At 40.6% G+C, this 23,297-nt stretch overlaps 1 protein-coding gene across 3 annotated transcripts; it reads right to left on the reverse strand.

Moving 5' to 3' along the window:
* Positions 1-1,651: 1,651 nt before the first annotated feature.
* Positions 1,652-23,214, reverse strand: LOC5513053 (glutamate receptor ionotropic, kainate 2). 3 transcript variants are annotated; one of them, XM_048726673.1, is made up of 17 exons: positions 22,868-23,214; positions 21,447-21,587; positions 20,810-21,046; positions 12,953-13,143; positions 12,127-12,183; positions 11,046-11,183; positions 10,238-10,408; positions 9,400-9,507; positions 8,266-8,439; positions 7,520-7,726; positions 6,004-6,189; positions 5,382-5,646; positions 4,951-5,168; positions 4,269-4,406; positions 3,891-4,109; positions 3,031-3,206; positions 2,114-2,200 (listed from the first exon to the last, which is right to left on the reverse strand). In XM_048726673.1, exons 1-17 carry the CDS (start codon positions 22,959-22,961, stop codon positions 2,194-2,196), a joined length of 2,727 nt encoding a protein of 908 aa, XP_048582630.1. In that variant the 5' UTR covers positions 22,962-23,214; the 3' UTR covers positions 2,114-2,193. The 3 variants fall into 3 exon arrangements, with proteins under 3 accessions (XP_048582631.1, XP_048582630.1, XP_048582629.1); XM_048726674.1 differs by lacking the exon at positions 3,031-3,206 and having other exon boundaries at positions 1,652-2,200; positions 22,868-23,208; XM_048726672.1 differs by lacking the exon at positions 2,114-2,200 and having other exon boundaries at positions 2,973-3,206.
* Positions 23,215-23,297: the final 83 nt, after the last annotated feature.

A 23,297-nucleotide genomic window follows, 5' to 3' on the forward strand; every position in this document is an offset into this window, starting at 1 on the left:
CGAACAAAAAAAATATGAAAAATAACACATCTCTGTAACATACCTGGCGAATAAAAAAAATACTTCCAGGTTTTCCGTAGAAAGCTCACAAGGTTAGTAGATTTTTTACCAGGTTGGTGAAATCTCCCAATTTTTTTATGTGTCTATTTTCGTTAGACGGGGGGGAGGGGTGGTGAATTCATAACAGGTAAGAGCCTGAAACTTCAAAAGATCCACCAAGCCGGCTTTCACCGAGTCAGTGGGATGCAAAGGGACTTGGATAAACTTAACTCGGGGCACTCCTAGTTTCTTTTAAAAAGCAGCATTAAACTATGCAAAAATATATCTTTTGTCCCTAGGTGAGCTTGGACCACCAACTATCAGCCTAGCGCGCAAACCGATTGCTCCACAGCGACTTGGATAATCACTGAACATGAACGTGGGTACGTAATGGTTTCTGGGTCTACTTTTAAAGCAGTATTGAGCTATGCAAAACAAAATGAGTGAGCTTGAACCACCAACTTTCCAGCCTAACACGCTAACCGATTGATCCACAGAGTTTTGAACAAAATCAAATTTGGCATCTTAGTAAAGTAATTTCGTGTTACGGTGGTTGAAGAACAATTACTCACGATGCCATATCTCTTTGAACTTTCCAGGAAACATCCGCTGCACACTATTGGTGGATTAGGATCACTCCCCCTATCATGTGATCCAATTCATCAGCCAATCAGATAAAAGGTGCTCGAGATATAACTCGATAAATTACTTGTTTTTCGTTAATAAAGTAAAATGGTCTAGAGGTGTGGAATCACTGTATGATACAAGCACACTTGCCTCATTATTAAAAGAATTTTCATGATGCCGTATCTCTCTCGACTCTAGAGGAAAATTCTCAAAAATTTAATATTGCATTAAGTTAATCCTGCCAATCTTGTGATTCAAGCTATGAGCCAATAATGTGTAAGATTTTCTAATTATAATATCATGAATAATCTTTCCATTGTTTTTTGGTAATGAGGTAAAACTTACCTATATTGCAACGGTTACATCAGTGTAGAAAACGGTCCAAAATTCCCCTTCATCAACAAAACAATAGACAAATTATTCATGGCATCGTAGCTCCTTGATTCTAGATGAAAATTAACAAAACTTTTAAAATAGATTTGGCCTTACCTCTTGATTAACTGACACAATTTTTTTGGAAATCAGAGGAAGCAAACTCGACTTATAGAATTATGAATAATTTCCCTATTGTTTTTTTGATAATGAGTATAATCTTAATCTTGTCTTGGGTTGTTGAATAACCGTGTAAAACGTCTAAAAAAATCAAAAGAAAAGTAAGTCACAAATCTATATTTTTACGCTTGGAATAAAACATTACACAAATCTAATAATTCGAGCGAAGCGAGATTTTTTTTAACGAAGCGAGAATTTTGATGAGCAAAGCATGCTGGGAAAAGCGGATATTCAGCCTCTGGAACCCAGGGTAGCATTGACAAGACTAAACTTATGGCACCTAACAGGCCCGTTGGCAGGGGGTTTCGGGTTTTTTTCATGAAGGAAAATTAAGTACCACCTGCGGGCTAGGACGAGCTACCTAAGAGAAAATGGTCCGCTAAATGGGTGAGCGAACCCCTCACCCCCACCCCACAGAACAAAAATAGACTTATTTTAGTCTTAGTTTTATTTAAAAGTTTTCAATGAATCCTATTCCATTTGCTGTAATTAAGACATATAACATTTAACCTATTTTGCTATGGGCTGTTTTTTTTTTAATAAATATTATTTTACTCTAATTAGATCAGATGAGAAACATTATCATACGCACTGGCAGCGACTTTTAGATCTTAACATGTTAAATTATTTTGCTACAATTCTATACTTTACACAATACCGGATGTTCTTACCCTTCAACATTGCACAATTTTTACAAAAATTCTGAAAGAACTAGTTTATCACAATACAAGTCCCGTTTGCTTCACTTAATTTAATTCGAATCTGTCGTTTAATTAATGGTTGCCAAGGCCAATGGTTGCTAAGGCTTGTTTACATGGTAACCTCACAGGGCTCAAAGCTTGCTTTCTGGTGTGTGGGCGTAGATATCTGGGACAAGTCGTAGATTGTTGGGTCGTTTTGGCGGTGGTGGGAGAAGTTGTAATTCCATCAGGTTTTCTGTCGGCTCGAGGTCTTGGTCATTATCATCGTCTTCAGTCACACACTGAAATATAAGACATTTAGGAGGATTCTTCAACTACGAAATTACTAATTTTTGACGGCAAGAGGGGAGGGGGTGGGGGGTTCTAGAATTAAGTTATCGAGACGCTGCTAGAATGCTTAAAAAATCATTTTACATCAAAGTGACCTTATAAAATAATGTCGATCAACCACTCCTTTGTTATTGTTTATAATTGAAAATAGAACGGTTCATTTGCAAGGAAACTTCAAAATAACAAACAATATGAATGAAGTCTGATACGTTATTGGCGACCTTATCTACGAATAAAGTCTGATCGTTATTGGCGACCTTATCTACGAATAAAGTCTGATACGTTATTGGCGACCTTATCTACGAATAAAGTCTGATACGTTGTTGGCGACCTTATCTACGAATAAAGTCTGATACGTTATTGGCGACCTTATCTACGAATAAAGTCTGATACGTTATTGGCGACCTTATCTACGAATAAAGTCTGATACGTTATTGGCGACCTTATCTACGAATAAAGTCTGATACGTTGTTGGCGACCTTATCTACGAATAAAGTCTGATACGTTATTGGCGACCTTATCTACGAATAAAGTCTGATACGTTATTGGCGACCTTATCTACGAATAAAGTCTGATACGTTGTTGGCGACCTTATCTACGAATAAAGTCTGATACGTTATTGGCGACCTTATCTACGAATAAAGTCTGATACGTTATTGGCGACCTTATCTACGAATAAAGTCTGATACGTTATTGGCGACCTTATCTAAACCTTAAACGCACCTAGGTCCCAGTAATCCACTTTCCAAACCACCCCTTCCAAGTATTTTCATCTACCGACCCTCTAGGGGAGGTGATGGGGGACCGTGGGTCGTAAGTAGCCCCAGGCTTGAGTTCCTTCTTTCCCTGGGAGAGTACCACTCTGACAGGTATGTTGTTCTGCTCGCGTGGAGGGTTAACGCTCTCCGTTGACTTGTTTACACTCAGTTTGGAACGATTCATTCTCTCCTCGAGGCTCTAGGAAGAATGAGATTCACGCCGTTAGGTCACCAACATTGAACACTTCTTGGAACTATTTTATTGGAATTTTTCTATGCGTACTTTAGGTACCACATCTGCCCATCGACGATCAAATTAGTCACAAAAAAATATTATTACATGAAATATAGTCCAGGATTATTAGCATGAGGAAAAGACAATGTTTTTAATGTGGTTCAATGTTGGCAAGCTCGATGCGAAACTCATTACATCAGAGAATCATGGTACCCAAGATACGCAGAGTGAAACCAGTCGCAGATCTTGGCTTTTGATAGAGTCTTTAAGGCAGCACTCTAGACGTTTCTCGTCCTACTTTGGTAATCGTGTTTCTAATTTTACATCTCTTGTACTCTTTTTGTATTTGTTTACCTTTTTTCGAGTATTCATTAGTGTTTAATAGCAGGAACAAATGCAAAGAAGACTGTTTTCTTATGCCTCAATGCTGAGATACAGACTCCTTTGGCTTGGCCTTTATCTCTGACTTAAATCTGATGCATATTTGCTGCTAAATGTGTATCCCCAGTCTAAGTGGGGAAGCACACACCAATAGGTATAGTAATCCCCTCCCCCTGGGGTGTAGCTACTCCAATCCCGTCTCTACCCCTGATATTCCTGGTATGATCCATCCCAGTGACTATATAGGTGTTCAAATCCTGCCTTTACCTGGTTATGAGTCAACATATCGACCAGTCTCTTGCACTTTATCTCGATGATGATGAGGATGAGTGACAGCCCGACACCACCCATGAGGATGATGAACACGCCTGCCATGTTCTTGATACCCAGGCTCTGCGTCGAACTCTCTTGTTGGATTTCCGGACACTCTGACCGGTCATCCCACCACTTAACACGTGCACGCTCGATGAAACCGCTCTCACGAAGCTGAGAAAGAAACACACAGGGAAAACTTTTAAAGATACTTTCAAGAAAATTAAACACGCTACATTATCGATTGTTGAAGATACATCTAGCATTTCTAGCTTCCATGTTAAAGTTATTATTTTCATTTTTTATTTTCGTTATTAGATTTTAAATACTCACGTTCAGTATGCCAACAGATATTTCGTTAATGTAAGGAGAGTTCCGCTGCATTCCAAAGCCGTAGCTTTTGGCTGTTAGTAGGTTGTTCAAAAGGATTGTATCGCATGGCTCGCGCTTGTTGTAGTAGTCTAAGTAAGGCTAAGCAACAATAGTGCAGTTTAGAAATAGTCATCATCATCATCATCATCATCATATCATTTTTGTTATTCTTCTTCTCTCTTTTTCCTTATTTCAATTATCATCATCAGATAATCATTATCACCAAACCCAGCAAGACGATTACCCAGGGTTTGGTAGTTTTGCACCGGTAACAGGGAGAATGCGACTTCATGGGTATCATATCAAAAAAGGATTGTGTTTAACGATCCCTAAATATGCGATGACCCACATATTGGCGACCAAGAGAGAAGGGGCTGAGGTTCTTTAACACCAGAACCATTAACTATCGCCATCATAATTGCCTTCATCATCCAATCATCATTACCTGATCTGACCCCCGCTACATCCTCCTACACACCACAATTATCTCCATCATAATCGCCATCATCATGACCGTCATGATGGTCTGACCTCAGTGTGGCAAGGGTCAGACCATTACCTGGTCTGACCCTCGCCACACCCTCCTACACGCCATGATCATCGCCATCATCATCATCATCATCATGATCACCGTCACCATTACCTGCTCTGTGAGATAGGCGTAAGTGCCCTCCCTAACCCTCGCCACACCCTCCTTGGTGCTCGACACGAACTCCATCTGACGGAACATGGTCTTGTACAAGGGGTTGTTGGATTTCTCGAAGAAGCTCGCCATTGAGCCCCCCTTCAAGCAGCCGTAACTTATCTTCTTCTGTTTAGTCAGATCGTCTAGCGTCTCAATGAAGTTCTTGGAGGTCTTCTCTATAAAAATACACAACTAATAAATAAAGATTGTCGGTTCTGTTTAAAGTTGAAGATTGCTGAAGTTTGATAAACTGACTTATTTATTAGCGCCGAAGAGTTTCAGTTTCTTCCTTTAAAAAAGTCAAATCGAAATATATAGGATTCTCGCATGACTAGGCATTGTCTGGTTGACTTTTATTTTAAAAAACTTGAGTAACCGTTAGCACTTACTTGTGAAAAATGCAGCCAAGTTTGCTGTGTAAGTAGAAATAATGATAAGAATAAAGAACCAGAAGGCAGAAGCAAGAATTCTCCCTGATGGCGACTTGGGTGTGTTGTCGGGTCCTTGCTGAAGCATAGACGCGGTAGCAAACCAAAGACTGTTGAACAGGTTAAACTCGTCCCCAGCTCCCTCATCCGTGATCCTAGCCTCGGCCCGATGTCCGAACGGACTCCAGAGATCGACTACGAACATCATGATAGTGACAAATAGGACCTAGAGGGATAGTTCATCAGATCTTATAAGTATAAGGGATATATGAGGAATTTTAAGTCAGATTTATAGGCAGTTATTAGTATGGTACTACAAAACGTTCGATTACCTGTATCAAGTTATGGATTAAAGTAGACGCAAGTTTTAATGACAGTGCCATAACAGGCCTCGAAATGTTTGGGGGGGGAGGGGGACACGATACAGAAATATTGGGGGCACAGCAACGCCCCTACTGGTCACTTCCTTATATATATTTTTAATATTTAGAGGGGGTGGAGGGCACACGCCCCCAGTGCCCCACCCACTGCTACGGCTCTGCAGGACACTCGCTAAATAAAAGCCTCTCGATACTTTACTTACCACTAGAATTATGAGTAGCCACACGGTTCCGTCGAATGGCTGCACGAATGCGAACAAACTAATCTCCTCCTCCTTCATCTCCTTCATAATCAAACTCTGCATGAAGTCCATAAACGGCTTGCTAAAGTCTATCTTGCTTTCACGCTCAGCGGTGATTGTGATCGGAGCGAGCGCCATGTCTGCTTTCTTGAAGTGGAGACAAGGTTATTAGTCGGCTACGTTATCTCTCAATGCTTGATCGATACCGTATTTACTCGAATAAGCGCCCCGACGCACATTAAATTTTTCGACTCTAAGACAGGGCGCTTTATTTGGAGGAGGCGCTTATTTAAAAGGGCAAATTTCGCACAAAAAGCTGAAGAATGTTTTTATTCATTTAATATCCATTTTATACTACTACAACAGTTTCCTTTCTCTATATCGTTACAACTTGAAGTAGCTTTCTTCCAATAAACTTTCATCCATTAAATGTTTATCTTTCTTTTCCAGAGTCTATGTGCTCCAGTTCTTTCTTAGAACTACTTCTATGATTACATAAAACTTTGGGAGGGGAGGGGGGCGCTTATTTGGGGGAGATGCTTATTTGAGTAAATACGGTAAGCCAATTCACTCCCATTTCTCACAAAATGAATTTTCTTACATTATCCATACATTATTAACCTTATCTACAAGTTCAACCAGCTCATTTATGGGCTTATTTACTTTATCTATGCCCACCTTATCAAGTAGGTCACCTCCCTTATCTATCCGTTCACCCTCCTTTAATATGGGGTCACCTACTTTATCTATGAGGTCACACACGTTATCTATCAAGTCACCCACCTTATCTATCAATCACCCACCTTATCTATCAGGTCACCCACCTTATCTATTAAGTCACCCACCTTATCTATCAAGTTACCCACCTTATCTATCAATCGCCCACCTTATGTATCAGGTCACCCACCTTATCTATCAAGTCACCCACCTTATCTATCAAGTCACTCACCTTATCTCTATCAAGTCACCCACCTTATCTATCAAGTTACTCACCTTATCTCTATCAAGTCACTCTTCTAATCTCTATCAAGTCAACCACCTTATCTATCAAGTCACCCACCCTATCTATCAAGTCACCCCCTTATCTATCAAGTCACCCACCTTACCTATCAAGTCACCTACGTTATCTATCAATCACCCACCTTATCTATCAGGTCTCAAACCTTATCTATCAAGTCACAAACCTTATCTATCAAGTCACTCACCATATCTATCAAGTCACCCACCTTATCTATCAAGTCACCCACCCTATCTATCAAGTCACCCACCTTATCTATCATGTCTCCAACCTTATCTATCAAGTCACCCACCTTATCTATCAAGTCACCCACCCTATCTATCTATCTATCAAGTCACCCACCTTATCTATCAAGTCACCCACCCTATCTATCTATCAAGTCACCCACCCTATCTATCTATCAAGTCACCCACCTTATCTATCAAGTCACCCACCCTATCTATCTATCAAGTCACCCACCTTATCTATCAGGTCTCCAACCATGCCTGTCACTCGTCCATTTACCATGCTTGCATAGTTTGTATCTCGTCGCAAATCGATTTCGTATTCAAAGCCTACCACGGTTGACAGCTCGTTAATTACATCGATCAGAAAGCCCTGTAAGCTCTCGTTAGATACAGGTCGAGTCTCTATCGACCCGTTGCGCCAATCTAGGAATGGTGGTTCCTTTAGAACAAAGGTATCTTGGTTAGCCATCAGGGGGTGCGGGAGGTCATTTCTTATTAAGGAACCTTCAAATACTATGCTTTTTCCATATGATACCTATGACACCCCCCTCCCCCCCCCTCGGCCGATCCTGGGTACGCGCCTGTATACTACGTGAATTAATATCCCTTCTAATGAAATGTTTACCAAAAAAATATAAAGAATAAAAAATAAGGCATAGTCCAATTCAGTGGATTGTAATTGACAGGTTATCCTTATCAAGCGGCTAGAATTTCCAGAGGTTGTGTGGATATTTTTTCTTCACGACGTTGAAAACTGTCCTATTATGGGTCGTCTTTTAAAAGTCAAAGTACCAGAAAAATAATATATAAAGTGTAAAAGGCGGCCCTTATATGATTTTTTCTGGTGCAAGTGCGGCGAATTTTTTTATCGAGGTTTAAGTAAAATCATTAGGCCTAATAAATAGAAGTGTGAGCACGCTGTTAAAGTGGAAGGCTTTATAGGATACAGTTACATAAAATCTATCAGATCATACTCACTATTACTGCCGTGAGTTTGATCACTCTCTTTGGTCGCGGCAACGAAGACCCCGGTGTATTCGGGTTGTGGCACTTAACCATTTCTGCATATTGCCCCACCCACTTAACAGGATTGACACTCTTCATGCGCAGAGCGTCCGTGTCCTGCATAGGGGAGGGCGTCCACTTTCCAACCTAACAGAAAAGTAATCATGTTACCCACAGTGACCGATATATAGAGGGCGTCCTCTGAACAGCCTAACAGAAGATCCATCACGATAACTACAGTGACCGGTAAATAGAGGGCGTCCTCTAAACAGCCTAACAAAAGATCCATCACGATAACTACAATGACCGATATATAGAGGGCGTCCTGTTAACAACCTAACAGAGAAGACATCACGATGACTCCAGTGACCGATATATAGAAGGCGTCCTGTTAACAACCTAACAGAAAAGCCATCACGATAACTACAGTGACCGATATATAGGGGGCGTCCTCTTAACAACCTAACAGAGAAGACGTCACGATAACTTCAGTGACCGATATATAGAAGGCGTCCTGTTAACAACCTAACAGAGAAGTCATCACGATAACTTCAGTGACCGATCTATAGAAGGCGCCCTCTTAACAACATAACAGAAAAGCCATCATGAAAACTACAGTTACCGATATATAGAGGGCGTCCTGTTATCCGACACGAAGCCATAATGGTAACTACAGTGGTCTACAGTGGCATGTCTAGACTACGTGAGGTCTACAGTGGCATGTCTAGACTACGTGAGGTCTACAGTGGCATGTCTAGACTACGTGAGGTCTACAGTGGCATGTCTAGACTACGTGGGGTCTACAGTGGCATGTCTAGACTACGTGAGGTCTACAGTGGCATGTCTAGACTACGTGGGGTCTACAGTGGCATGTCTAGACTACGTGGGGTCTACAGGTGCATGTCTAGGCTGACGGTCATGTGACTATGCACAAATCCCCCACCCCCTCCCCCAAAAAAGAAAAATCGGCAAGCTCCCAGAGGAAGGAAAATTCAAGCAGCTGAAGGTATTACCATATACCATTAAAAAAGCCAAAGGATTAGAGAGAAAATCGATCATGAGCACTTTTCCCTTCCACCGTTAAATATCTAATGGTCCGTCACTGACCTTTTCCACGTCGTCTTCACGGATATTCAAAATATCGAAGCCGCCCTTAGCGTTACGTTGGCCCTGCTTGTTGAAGCTGATCGGTCCGGTCATACCACGGTCTTTTCGCTGTAGAAAATAGTTAATTTATTAAATATGTTATACTGTACGGCCCGGTCATACCACGATCTTTTCGCTGTAGAAAATACTTAATTTATTAAATATGTTATACTGTACGGCCCGGTCATACCACGGTCTTTTCGCTGTAGAAAATAGTTAATTTATTAAATATGTTATACTGTACGGCCCGGTCATACCACGGTCTTTTCGCTGTAGAAAATAGTTAATTTATTAAATATGTTATACTGTACGGCCCGGTCATACCACGGTCTTTTCGCTGTAGAAAATAGTTAATTTATTAAATATGTTATACTGTACGGCCCGGTCATACCACGATCTTTTCGCTGTAGAAAATAGTTAATTTATTAAATATGTTATACTGTACGGCCCGGTCATACCACGGTCTTTTCGCTGTAGAAAATAGTTAATTTATTAAATATGTTATACTGTTGTAGTGCGACACCCGCTACCGTGGCCACCAAGAACAAATATTTAGACAATTAGAAAATGCGAGAATCCTATCTTTGAATGAAAGACTGGCTGATTTGGCTTGTTTTCATTTCAATGAGAGTGTTTTCTCGTATGCTCATTGGCTAACATCAGAAAACTTTCCCTTTTTCTCGCAAAAGGCCAAACAGCCCTAGCAAGAAACTCCTCGATCTTTGAGCATGATTCCAACAATAACAATGGATTGGCTGATCATTATAGTATGGATTGGAGCTCATCTAAAACGCTTTACCCCTTTGATTGCGTCAAGTAGTGTGGGTCCTAATTTCCCAGTATCGTCCTGTAGAGGACAGTCCTGATTGGCTGGTCGAGGGTAGATTTTCGGCCACAGACTGGCAGAGATCAGGCTACGGATGGCGTTTGCTACAACTTGAATGGAGTCGTTCACGACAGAGTAGGCCACCTGAGAGAGAAAGTTTGAATCTCACGTTAGCGAAGGCATTTTTCTGAATTAGCGCCAAAGCTAACCTCGACTTGACCCCCTGCTGCCGTAAGAATAGTTCCACTTGCTAAGGAGTGCAAAGAGAGCTTTAAGCTTAAAGATAATGTTTATTTTATGATAAAAGAGATGGAGTCCTTGTGGACACATTGTAATAGCCGTCGTGACTAGGGCTTGACGCTTTCTTTCTTTTTTTTTAAAAGAAACTTTTACCAACGCAACGTTTTTTACTTTGGGGGGGGGGGACCGGTATATAGGGGCCACTACTATGCCTCTACTGATCATTTTAATATCATGAAAATGTAGGGGAGACATAAGACCACAGACCCCTCCTCCTGCCAAGGCCCTGTTTATGATAAACAATAACAAAGAAGTACTTGAGTAAGATTCTTTGAATAGTATACTGAACGGGAATTGTATTCCCCCCACTCTTCTCCCTGCTAAGGCCCCGGTGTGAATAACAAAGAAGTAGCTGTGTAAGATTATTTGAATAGTATACTGAACGGGAATAGTATTTCCCCCACCCTTCTCCCTGCTAAGGCCCCGGTGTGAACAATAACAAAGAAGTAGCTGTGTAAGTTTCTTGAAATAGTAAACTGACCGGGGACAGTATTTTTCCCACGCTTAGCGTGATCGCAGTGCGCTGCAAGTGCTCTGATAGCCTGTCGTTGTCCAGGTTCAAGCTTAACCCTACCATACCAAGAATGGACGGGTAGGTCTTGTTTGGGCCGGCAACTTCCTGCAGGGAAGACGATTGTCGACATTTATGTGCATGGTAGAACACTTTTATATTTGAATATCATCATCATCATCATCATCACACATAATCATTATCGTTGTTTTTCATCTATTTCTTTTATCATTTTACAGCATAGAACCAGGGGTTCATCCCATCCATTATGATGAGGGAGATTTAGTTTCTAAATTTCTCTCATTCTTTAATGACGAGGAAATTCAGAGGAAAACAAAAGAATCTTTTTTGTCTTCTAAATTTCCCTCTCCATCAGTGCTGGAGAGAAATTTAGAACCAAGTTGCTTATCTTCTAGTTTCCACCAAAGAAACAAATAAAACGCAGTTTCCTGAATATGATTAACACAGGCATTGATACTGCGCCAAAAGAACACAGTATTTGATCGCGTGGTACCTAAACAACGTAAGACTAGATCCATGTGGGATGATTTTGATTTCTGTACGCATGCGTACTTATGACGTCAAAGAACAAAACTATACTATAGAGCTGATGGTATTTGTATTTTTCAATCACTTCTGCAACTATTTGAATACTTTTAAATGTGTGAATATTTCATTTCAGATTGTATGTGCAATCATATAGGGTGGTCTTAAAGGTAAAAAACAACGCATACAAAGGCGCCAATTCATTAAACAGTGCTTGCAAACCTAAGATTACTCGTAGTTTCGAGTTAATTTTCTCGGTGATCATGGTATTATAAAGTCTGCGGCGTCGGGACTTCAACTAATCATCCCTCCTTTGCGGGGACATTCAATGACTAAATTCCCCGAGATGCCATGCTATAATTACAACCGGATTTTTACTATTAGTCCTTTTTATAACGAAACATAACTTCTACATTCCTTGTCTCCCTAAATTTAGAGATCAATAAAGTTAACAACAACTCCACCTCAAGATCCTGTCTTATGTTATTATCTATTTTAAACTCACCAGATCAGAAGCAATCCACTTATAATCACTATCATCGTTGAATCCAACAAATAAAGCCTAGAAGTGAAAGACATGATAAGCTGTCATATAAGTGATGTGAATGAGGGACCCCCTCCACCAAACTACCTTGGATCATGTTAACCATGCTCATTATTTATGCGTCCTCGTTAACCTACCATCCCCACCCATGGTGTCAGTGATACCTTGACACCTCCCACCCCACCCATGATGTCAGTGATGCCTTGACACATCCCACCCCACCCATGATGTCAGTAACACCTTGACACCTCCCACCCCACCCATGATGTCAGTAATACCTTGACACCTCCCACCCCACCCATGATGTCAGTAACACCTTGACACCTCCCACCCCACCCATGATGTCAGTAACACCTTGACACATCCCACCCCACCCATGATGTCAGTAACACCTTGACACCTCCCACCCCACCCATGATGTCAGTAACACTTTGACACCTCCCACCCCACCCATGATGTCAGTAACAATTTGACACCTCCCACCCCACCCATGATGTCAGCATTACCTTGACACCTCCCACCCCACCCATGATGTCAGTAACACTTTGACACCTCCCACCCCACCCATGATGTCAGTAACACTTTGACACCTGCCCCTCTCACACCCCAACCAAACCCAGGATTTGATGAAGGGGGATGGGGGTGGAGGATACATCATCAGTCAAAAATAAAAAAATATGATATTCGACTATCTTTAAATAGAAAATGCCGCCAAATGCAAATTTCCGATGAAAGGAGGGATGTGCGCTTTCCCTCCGCACGCCCTGGCAATGCCCCTGATGTATACCATGTTCATGATGCGGGCTAGATCTTCCTGATCGCAGAAAATGATGATGTTCTTGAACCAAGAATTCTTGAGCACGGTGAGTGGAACCTGGATGTTGCCCTGCAAATCCAAACTTGGCATCATGTACACCTGGAACCGGTCAGACGTCCGAGCCAGGTTGAAGAAGTCAGTTGCGGGCACCACAAACTTCCCTTATGGGACAAATAAAGTAAAAGATATAAGTATACAATAATACTAGTATAAGATATTAAAAAAGATAAGTTATGATACTAAGCTAGTATTTTGTGCATTTTGGAATCGGGCCTAAGAAATTTCAGAGACAAAGTAGAAGGTTTTAAACATAACATTTAGACTACGAGTTCGTGTTGACTATTAGAAAACGAGAACGAGTAGTCTTATTGTTCTAGTCTGAATCCGTTCACATACTACTTTGACTAATTCTCAGTAATAAATAACCGCTTTTGGCGCGAGAACACCGGCTTTTTCGCTATTCACTATCTATGACTCAATAGATAGTGAGTACAGGAGCCAATCAAATTCCGAGATTCGTAATAGTCTGTGAGTGGATTTATATTTACACGTCCTTAGCAGGCATCAGCATCATAGACCGCTTAGTATAAAGTGATGTACGATCAGGTATTTGTGTGATGTCTAGTGATGTACAATCAGGTATTTGTGTGATGTCTGGTGATGTACGATCAGGTATTTGTGTGATGTCTAGTGATGTACGATCAGGTATTTGTGTGATGTCTAGTGATGTACGATCAGGTATTTTTGTGATGTCTAGTGATGTACGATCAGGTATTTGTGTGATGTCTAGTGATGTACGACCAGGTATTTGTGTGATGTCTAGTGATGTACGATCAGGTATTTGTGTGATGTCTAGTGATGTACGACCAGGTATTTGTGTGATGTCTATTGATGTACGATCAAGTATTTGTGTGATGTCTAGTGATGTACGATCAGGTATTTGTGTGATGTAGTGATGTACGATCAGGTATTTGTGTGGTGTCTAGTGATGTACGATCAGGTATTTGTCTGATGTCTAGTGATGTACGATCAGGTATTTGTGTGATGTCTGGTGATGTACGATCAGGTATTTGTGTGATGTCTAGTGATGTACGATCAGGTATTTGTGTGGTGTCTAGTGATGTACGATCAGGTATTTGTGTGATGTAGTGATGTACGATCAGGTATTTGTGTGGTGTCTAGTGATGTACGATCAGGTATTTGTCTGATGTCTAGTGATGTACGATCAGGTATTTGTGTGATGTAGTGATGTACGATCAGGTATTTGTGTGATGTAGTGATGTACGATCAGGTATTTGTGTGATATCTAGTGATGTACGATCAGGTATTTTTGTGATGTCTAGTGAGTACGATCAGGTATTTGTGTGATATCTAGTGATGTACGATCAGCTATTTGTGTGATGTCTAGTGATGTACGATCAGGTATTTGTGTGATATCTAGTGATGTACGATCAGATATTTGTGTGATGTCTAGTGATGTACGATCAGGTACTTTTGTGATGTCTAGTGAGTACGATCAGGTATTTGTGTGATGTCTAGTGATGTACGATCAGGTATTTGTGTGATGTCTGGTCATGTACGATCAGGTATTTGTGTGATGTCTAGTGATGTACGATCAGGTATTTGTGTGATATCTAGTGATGTACGATCAGGTATTTTTGTGATGTCTAGTGATGTACGATCAGGTATTTGTGTGATGTCTAGTGATGTACGACCAGGTATTTGTGTGATGTCTATTGATGTACGATCAGGTATTTGTGTGATGTCTAGTGATGTACGATCAGGTATTTGTTTGATGTAGTGATGTACGATTAGGTATTTGTGTGATGTGGTGATGTACGATCAGGGATTTGTGTGATGTCTAGTGATGTAGGATCAGGTATTTGTGTGATGTAGTGATGTACGATCAGGTATTTGTGTGATATCTAGTGATGTACGATCAGATATTTGTGTGATGTCTAGTGATGTACGATCAGGTATTTTTGTGATGTCTAGTGATGTACGATCAGGTATTTGTGTGATGTCTAGTGATGTACGATCAGGTATTTGTGTGGTGTCTAGTGATGTACGATCAGGTATTTGTGTGGTGTCTAGTGATGTACGATCAGGTATTTGTGTGATGTTGTGATGTACGATCAGGTATTTGTGTGATATCTAGTGATGTACGATCAGGTATTTGAATGATGTCTAGTGATGTACGATCAGGTATTTGTGTGATGTCTAGTGTGTACAATCAGGTATTTGTGTGATGTCTAGTGATGTACGATCAGGTATTTGTGTGATGTCTAGTGATGTACGATCAGGTATTTGTGTGATGTAGTGATGTACGATCAGGTATTTGTGTGATGTAGTGATGTACGATCAGGTATTTGTGTGATGTCTAGTGTGTACGATCAGGTATTTGTGTGATGTCTAGTGATGTACGATCAGGTATTTGTGTGATGTCTAGTGATGTACGATCAGGTATTTGTGTGATGTCTAGTGATGTACGATCAGGTATTTGTGTGATGTTGTGATGTACGATCAGGTATTTGTGTGATGTCTGGTGATGTACGATCAGGTATTTGTGTGATGTAGTGATGTACGATCAGGTATTTGTGTGATGTCTGGTGATGTACGATCAGGTATTTGTGTGATGTCTAGTGTGTACAATCAGGTATTTGTGTGATGTCTAGTGATGTACGATCAGGTATTTGTGTGATGTCTGGTGATGTACGATCAGGTATTTGTGTGGTGTAGTGATGTACGATTAGGTATTTGTGTGATGTTGTGATGTACGATCAGGTATTTGTGTGATGTCTGGTGATGTACGATCAGGTATTTGTGTGATGTCTAGTGATGTACGATCAGGTATTTTTGTGATGTTGTGATGTACGATCAGGTATTTGTGTGATGTCTGGTGATGTACGATCAGGTATTTGTCTGATGTCTAGTGATGTACGATCAGGTACTTTTGTGATGTCTAGTGAGTACGATCAGGTATTTGTGTGATGTCTAGTGATGTACGATCAGGTATTTGTGTGATGTCTAGTGATGTACGGTCAGGTATTTGTGTGATGTAGTGATGTACGATCAGGTATTTGTGTGATGTAGTGATGTACGATCAGTTATTTGTGTGATATCTAGTGATGTACGATCAGGTATTTGGGTGATGTAGTGATGTACGATCAGGTATTTGTGTGATGTCTAGTGATGTACGATCAGGTATTTGTGTGATGTAGTGATGTACGATCAGGTATTTGTGTGATGTCTAGTGATGTACGATCAGGTATTTGTGTGATGTCTAGTGTGTACGATCAGGTATTTGTGTGATGTCTGGTGATGTACGATCAGGTATTTGTGTGATGTCTAGTGATGTACGATCAGGTATTTGTGTGATGTCTGGTCATGTACGATCAGGTATTTGTGTGATGTCTAGTGATGTACGATCAGGTATTTGTGTGATATCTAGTGATGTACGATCAGGTATTTTTGTGATGTCTAGTGATGTACGATCAGGTATTTGTGTGATGTCTAGTGATGTACGACCAGGTATTTGTGTGATGTCTATTGATGTACGATCAGGTATTTGTGTGATGTCTAGTGATGTACGATCAGGTATTTGTTTGATGTAGTGATGTACGATTAGGTATTTGTGTGATGTGGTGATGTACGATCAGGGATTTGTGTGATGTCTAGTGATGTAGGATCAGGTATTTGTGTGATGTAGTGATGTACGATCAGGTATTTGTGTGATATCTAGTGATGTACGATCAGATATTTGTGTGATGTCTAGTGATGTACGATCAGGTATTTTTGTGATGTCTAGTGATGTACGATCAGGTATTTGTGTGATGTCTAGTGATGTACGATCAGGTATTTGTGTGGTGTCTAGTGATGTACAATCAGGTATTTGTGTGGTGTCTAGTGATGTACGATCAGGTATTTGTGTGATGTCTAGTGATGTACGATCAGGTATTTGTGTGATGTTGTGATGTACGATCAGGTATTTGTGTGATATCTAGTGATGTACGATCAGGTATTTGAATGATGTCTAGTGATGTACGATCAGGTATTTGTGTGATGTCTAGTGTGTACAATCAGGTATTTGTGTGATGTCTAGTGATGTACGATCAGGTATTTGTGTGATGTCTAGTGATGTACGATCAGGTATTTGTGTGATGTAGTGATGTACGATCAGGTATTTGTGTGATGTAGTGATGTACGATCAGGTATTTGTGTGATGTCTAGTGTGTACGATCAGGTATTTCCGTGATGTCTAGTGATGTACGATCAGGTATTTGTGTGATGTCTAGTGATGTACGATCAGGTATTTGTGTGATGTCTAGTGATGTACGATCAGGTATTTGTGTGATGTCTAGTGATGTACGATCAGGTATTTGTTTGATGTAGTGATGTACGATTAGGTATTTGTGTGATGTGGTGATGTACGATCAGGTATTTGTGTGATGTCTATTGATGTACGATCAGGTATTTGTGTGATGTAGTGATGTACGATCAGGTATTTGTGTGATGTCTAGTGATGTACGGTCAGGTATTTGTGTGATGTAGTGATGTACGATCAGGTATTTGTGTGATGTAGTGATGTACGACCAGGTATTTGTGTGATGTCTATTGATGTACGATCAGGTATTTGTGTGATGTCTAGTGATGTACGATCAGGTATTTGTTTGATGTAGTGATGTACGATTAGGTATTTGTGTGATGTGGTGATGTACGATCAGGGATTTGTGTGATGTCTAGTGATGTAGGATCAGGTATTTGTGTGATGTAGTGATGTACGATCAGGTATTTGTGTGATATCTAGTGATGTACGATCAGATATTTGTGTGATGTCTAGTGATGTACGATCAGGTATTTTTGTGATGTCTAGTGATGTACGATCAGGTATTTGTGTGATGTCTAGTGATGTACGATCAGGTATTTGTGTGATGTTGTGATGTACGATCAGGTATTTGTGTGATGTCTGGTGATGTACGATCAGGTATTTGTGTGATGTAGTGATGTACGATCAGGTATTTGTGTGATGTCTGGTGATGTACGATCAGGTATTTGTGTGATGTCTAGTGTGTACAATCAGGTATTTGTGTGATGTCTAGTGATGTACGATCAGGTATTTGTGTGATGTCTGGTGATGTACGATCAGGTATTTGTGTGGTGTAGTGATGTACGATTAGGTATTTGTGTGATGTTGTGATGTACGATCAGGTATTTGTGTGATGTCTGGTGATGTACGATCAGGTATTTGTGTGATGTCTAGTGATGTACGATCAGGTATTTTTGTGATGTTGTGATGTACGATCAGGTATTTGTGTGATGTCTGGTGATGTACGATCAGGTATTTGTCTGATGTCTAGTGATGTACGATCAGGTACTTTTGTGATGTCTAGTGAGTACGATCAGGTATTTGTGTGATGTCTAGTGATGTACGATCAGGTATTTGTGTGATGTCTAGTGATGTACGGTCAGGTATTTGTGTGATGTAGTGATGTACGATCAGGTATTTGTGTGATGTAGTGATGTACGATCAGGTATTTGTGTGATATCTAGTGATGTACGATCAGGTATTTGGGTGATGTAGTGATGTACGATCAGGTATTTGTGTGATGTCTAGTGATGTACGATCAGGTATTTGTGTGATGTAGTGATGTACGATCAGGTATTTGTGTGATGTCTAGTGATGTACGATCAGGTATTTGTGTGATGTCTAGTGTGTACGATCAGGTATTTGTGTGATGTCTGGTGATGTACGATCAGGTATTTGTGTGATGTCTAGTGATGTACGATCAGGTATTTGTGTGATGTCTGGTCATGTACGATCAGGTATTTGTGTGATGTCTAGTGATGTACGATCAGGTATTTGTGTGATATCTAGTGATGTACGATCAGGTATTTTTGTGATGTCTAGTGATGTACGATCAGGTATTTGTGTGATGTCTAGTGATGTACGACCAGGTATTTGTGTGATGTCTATTGATGTACGATCAGGTATTTGTGTGATGTCTAGTGATGTACGATCAGGTATTTGTTTGATGTAGTGATGTACGATTAGGTATTTGTGTGATGTGGTGATGTACGATCAGGGATTTGTGTGATGTCTAGTGATGTAGGATCAGGTATTTGTGTGATGTAGTGATGTACGATCAGGTATTTGTGTGATATCTAGTGATGTACGATCAGATATTTGTGTGATGTCTAGTGATGTACGATCAGGTATTTTTGTGATGTCTAGTGATGTACGATCAGGTATTTGTGTGATGTCTAGTGATGTACGATCAGGTATTTGTGTGGTGTCTAGTGATGTACAATCAGGTATTTGTGTGGTGTCTAGTGATGTACGATCAGGTATTTGTGTGATGTCTAGTGATGTACGATCAGGTATTTGTGTGATGTTGTGATGTACGATCAGGTATTTGTGTGATATCTAGTGATGTACGATCAGGTATTTGAATGATGTCTAGTGATGTACGATCAGGTATTTGTGTGATGTCTAGTGTGTACAATCAGGTATTTGTGTGATGTCTAGTGATGTACGATCAGGTATTTGTGTGATGTCTAGTGATGTACGATCAGGTATTTGTGTGATGTAGTGATGTACGATCAGGTATTTGTGTGATGTAGTGATGTACGATCAGGTATTTGTGTGATGTCTAGTGTGTACGATCAGGTATTTCCGTGATGTCTAGTGATGTACGATCAGGTATTTGTGTGATGTCTAGTGATGTACGATCAGGTATTTGTGTGATGTCTAGTGATGTACGATCAGGTATTTGTGTGATGTCTAGTGATGTACGATCAGGTATTTGTTTGATGTAGTGATGTACGATTAGGTATTTGTGTGATGTGGTGATGTACGATCAGGTATTTGTGTGATGTCTATTGATGTACGATCAGGTATTTGTGTGATGTAGTGATGTACGATCAGGTATTTGTGTGATGTCTATTGATGTACGATCAGGTATTTGTGTGATGTAGTGATGTACGATCAGGTATTTGTTTGATGTAGTGATGTACGATTAGGTATTTGTGTGATGTGGTGATGTACGATCAGGGATTTGTGTGATGTCTAGTGATGTACGATCAGGTATTTGTGTGATGTAGTGATGTACGATCAGGTATTTGTGTGATGTCTAGTGATGTACGATCAGGTATTTGTGTGATGTCTAGTGATGTAAGATCAGGTATTTGTGTGATGTCTAGTGATGTAAGATCAGGTATTTGTGTGATGTCTAGTGATGTAAGATCAGGTATTTGTGTGATGTCTAGTGATGTACGATCAGGTATTTGTGTGATGTCTATTGATGTACGATCAGGTATTTGTGTGATGTAGTGATGTACGATCAGGTATTTGTGTGATGTCTGGTCATGTACGATCAGGTATTTGTGTGATGTCTAGTGATGTACGATCAGGTATTTGTGTGATATCTAGTGATGTACTATCAGGTATTTTTGTGATGTCTAGTGATGTACGATCAGGTATTTGTGTGATGTCTAGTGATGTACGACCAGGTATTTGTGTGATGTCTATTGATGTACGATCAGGTATTTGTGTGATGTCTAGTGATGTTCGATCAGGTATTTGTGTGATGTAGTGATGTACGATCAGGTATTTGTGTGGTGTCTAGTGATGTACGATCAGGTATTTGTGTGATGTCTATTGATGTACGATCAGGTATTTGTGTGATGTAGTGATGTACGATCAGGTATTTGTGTGATGTAGTGATGTACGATCAGGTATTTGTGTGATGTCTAGTGAGGTACGATCAGCGGCTGGTGGTAAAGTAAGTGTTGAACAAGGTACGCGGGCTCACACGACCGTTCACTTACTATCGTAGATAATCGAAATGTCCTTAAACCCAAAGTAGAGTGACATATCAAAGAGTGCTCTGCTGACCATGTGGTAGTGTGGACGCATAGAGATGACAAACGGGTTTGGCGGGTCGTCCCGAAACGCCTCCATCTGGATGAGCGGGATTCTCAGCATCTCTGCCAACGCGTACGCATCTGAATCACCGGTGTACAGATCAAATATGCACACGGCCGTGGAGAGCGACGTGGCGACCTCTATAAACCGAACAAGAACATGGGAATTAGAAACCCGGGCTTATCAGGGGACACGTGGTAATCTCGAATACCGAACATAGACATGGGTATCAAACTTTATTATATTATCTATAATTAAAACAAATTTATGAGTATCAACATTTTTAACTAATCTTTAAATACGTGGCGACCCCTATAAACCAAACAAATCTTTTAATACGTGTCGACCTACAACAGGGGATCAGTGATCTGAGCTAATCAGTAAACACAGGGTGACCTCTCTAGACCAAACATAAGTAGACGAGGATTAGATATTTTAGCTAAGTAGTGAACTAGCAGTTTTGTGAACCCAATGTTATCTTTTTTAACGGAGTTTCATTATGCTTTTATCACTTAGCACGACTTAGAATGTCTAACTCACCTTTTGTTAGTAGTTCTTTTCCGTCCACATTGATCATGACGGGCTTGAAGACGTATGTTCCAGGTAGCACCACCTCTCTGCGGAGCATGGCGGGTTGAAACAGGAAGCCCATATTCTCGTATTCCTTGGTGTATAATACGCCTACAGGGAAGCGGGGCACGGATGTTAGGGGGGATGGGTATATAAAACATATTGAATCAAGGGGGGACAAGCTAAGGGGGGTTGTACAATACGACTTAAAGCAAGGGGGCACGGATGGTAAGGGGGGAGGGGTATATAAAACACATTGAAGCAAGGGGGGGGGCAAGAAAAGGGGGTTGTGCAATACGACCCAAAGCAAGGGAAGCACGGATGGTAAGGGGGGTATATAAAGCATATTGAAGCAAGGGGGGACACGGTAAAGCGGGTTGTACAATAAGACTAAGCAATGGGGGCACGGATGGTAACGGGGAGGGGTATATAATACACGTTGAATCAAGGGGGGACAAAGAAAGGGGTGTTGTATAATACGACTTAAAAGCAAGGGGGGCACGGATAGTAAGGGGGGTATATAATACACATTTAATCAAGAGGGGACAAGGAAAGGGGGGTTGTACAATACGACTTTAAGCAAGGGGGACACAGATGGTAAGGGGGGATGGGTATATAAAGCATATTAAAGCAAGGGGGGACAAGCTAAGGGGGTTTGTACAATACGACTTAAACCAGGGGGCATGGATGGTAAGGGGAGAGGTATATAATACACATTGAATCAAAAGCGGACAAGGAAAGGGAATACACATTGAATCAAGGGGGGACAAGCTAAGGGGGGTTGTATAACAATTATCCAGCGCTCCTGAGATTGAGAAACCTCCTCTTAACCCCCTCCCCTTCTCCCCTTCTCACACAGCTCGAGGTGCTCCGTGATCCGTGGTGCAGCTGATGATGATTACCACGATTATTTATGATAGTGATTATTACGAAGATTATGATGATATGGTGATAATTACAGCGACGACACGATGACGAGAATGTTGAGAATAATGGTAAATATGTGGGAAAGGTATAGCAAAATATCAAGTATGGACAATTATATAATAATTAATAAGATGAAGATGAGAAAATGGACAAAATTTGTAAAAGAAATAAGTAAACTGCGCAACACTACAAGACCAAAAGATGGCGCCAAGGGCTCAAAGACAGGCAATAACGATTAATTATGTAGTTCGTAATAACAAAGCAAAAATATCGTGTCCAATAAAAGCTACTAGATACTTAAATAAAGAATAGAGATACTAAAGTAAAAAAATAACGGTTAATATTGTTTCAATCGAGTGCTTTTTAGAAGAGGGTTTTGCTCGTGGTCTAATAGAAAAGAATAAACGGTATTCGTTTGGATAAATTATAGAAAGTTGCGTATACTCAAATATAAGCTCACTCACCAACAATGATGTTCTTCGCTAAAATTGCTTGAGCTCCTTTCCATGTTTGTGTAAGAATTCCAGCAACGACAAAAAACTGACAAAGGGCAGTCATATTATCTAACTCTCACCCCTCTTGGTTTCAAGCCAAGAAAAAAACAAAACAGCAAACGTTCTAGCCTGCGAAGCAGGAGTCGACCTCTCTTACACCGGGTACTAAAACTATGAATCAAAAACAGCACGAAGTAAATGTCACTGTAATAATATTCGTCTCCTGCTGGCTTTTGATCTCTGGCATATGTGTCGTGCTTTGGAATACCGTTCACGAGCAGGTGTATTTAAAATAATCAAGGCTGAACCCGGCAAAATCCGTTAATCTTGAGGATCTGGGATGAAATGTTAATAAGACTAAGACAGGCGCTGTAACCGCAGATCTGACTCAGTCCGCGTA

Source organism: Nematostella vectensis, chromosome 4, assembly GCF_932526225.1.
Source record: "Nematostella vectensis chromosome 4, jaNemVect1.1, whole genome shotgun sequence".
Taxonomy (NCBI): domain Eukaryota; kingdom Metazoa; phylum Cnidaria; class Anthozoa; order Actiniaria; family Edwardsiidae; genus Nematostella; species Nematostella vectensis.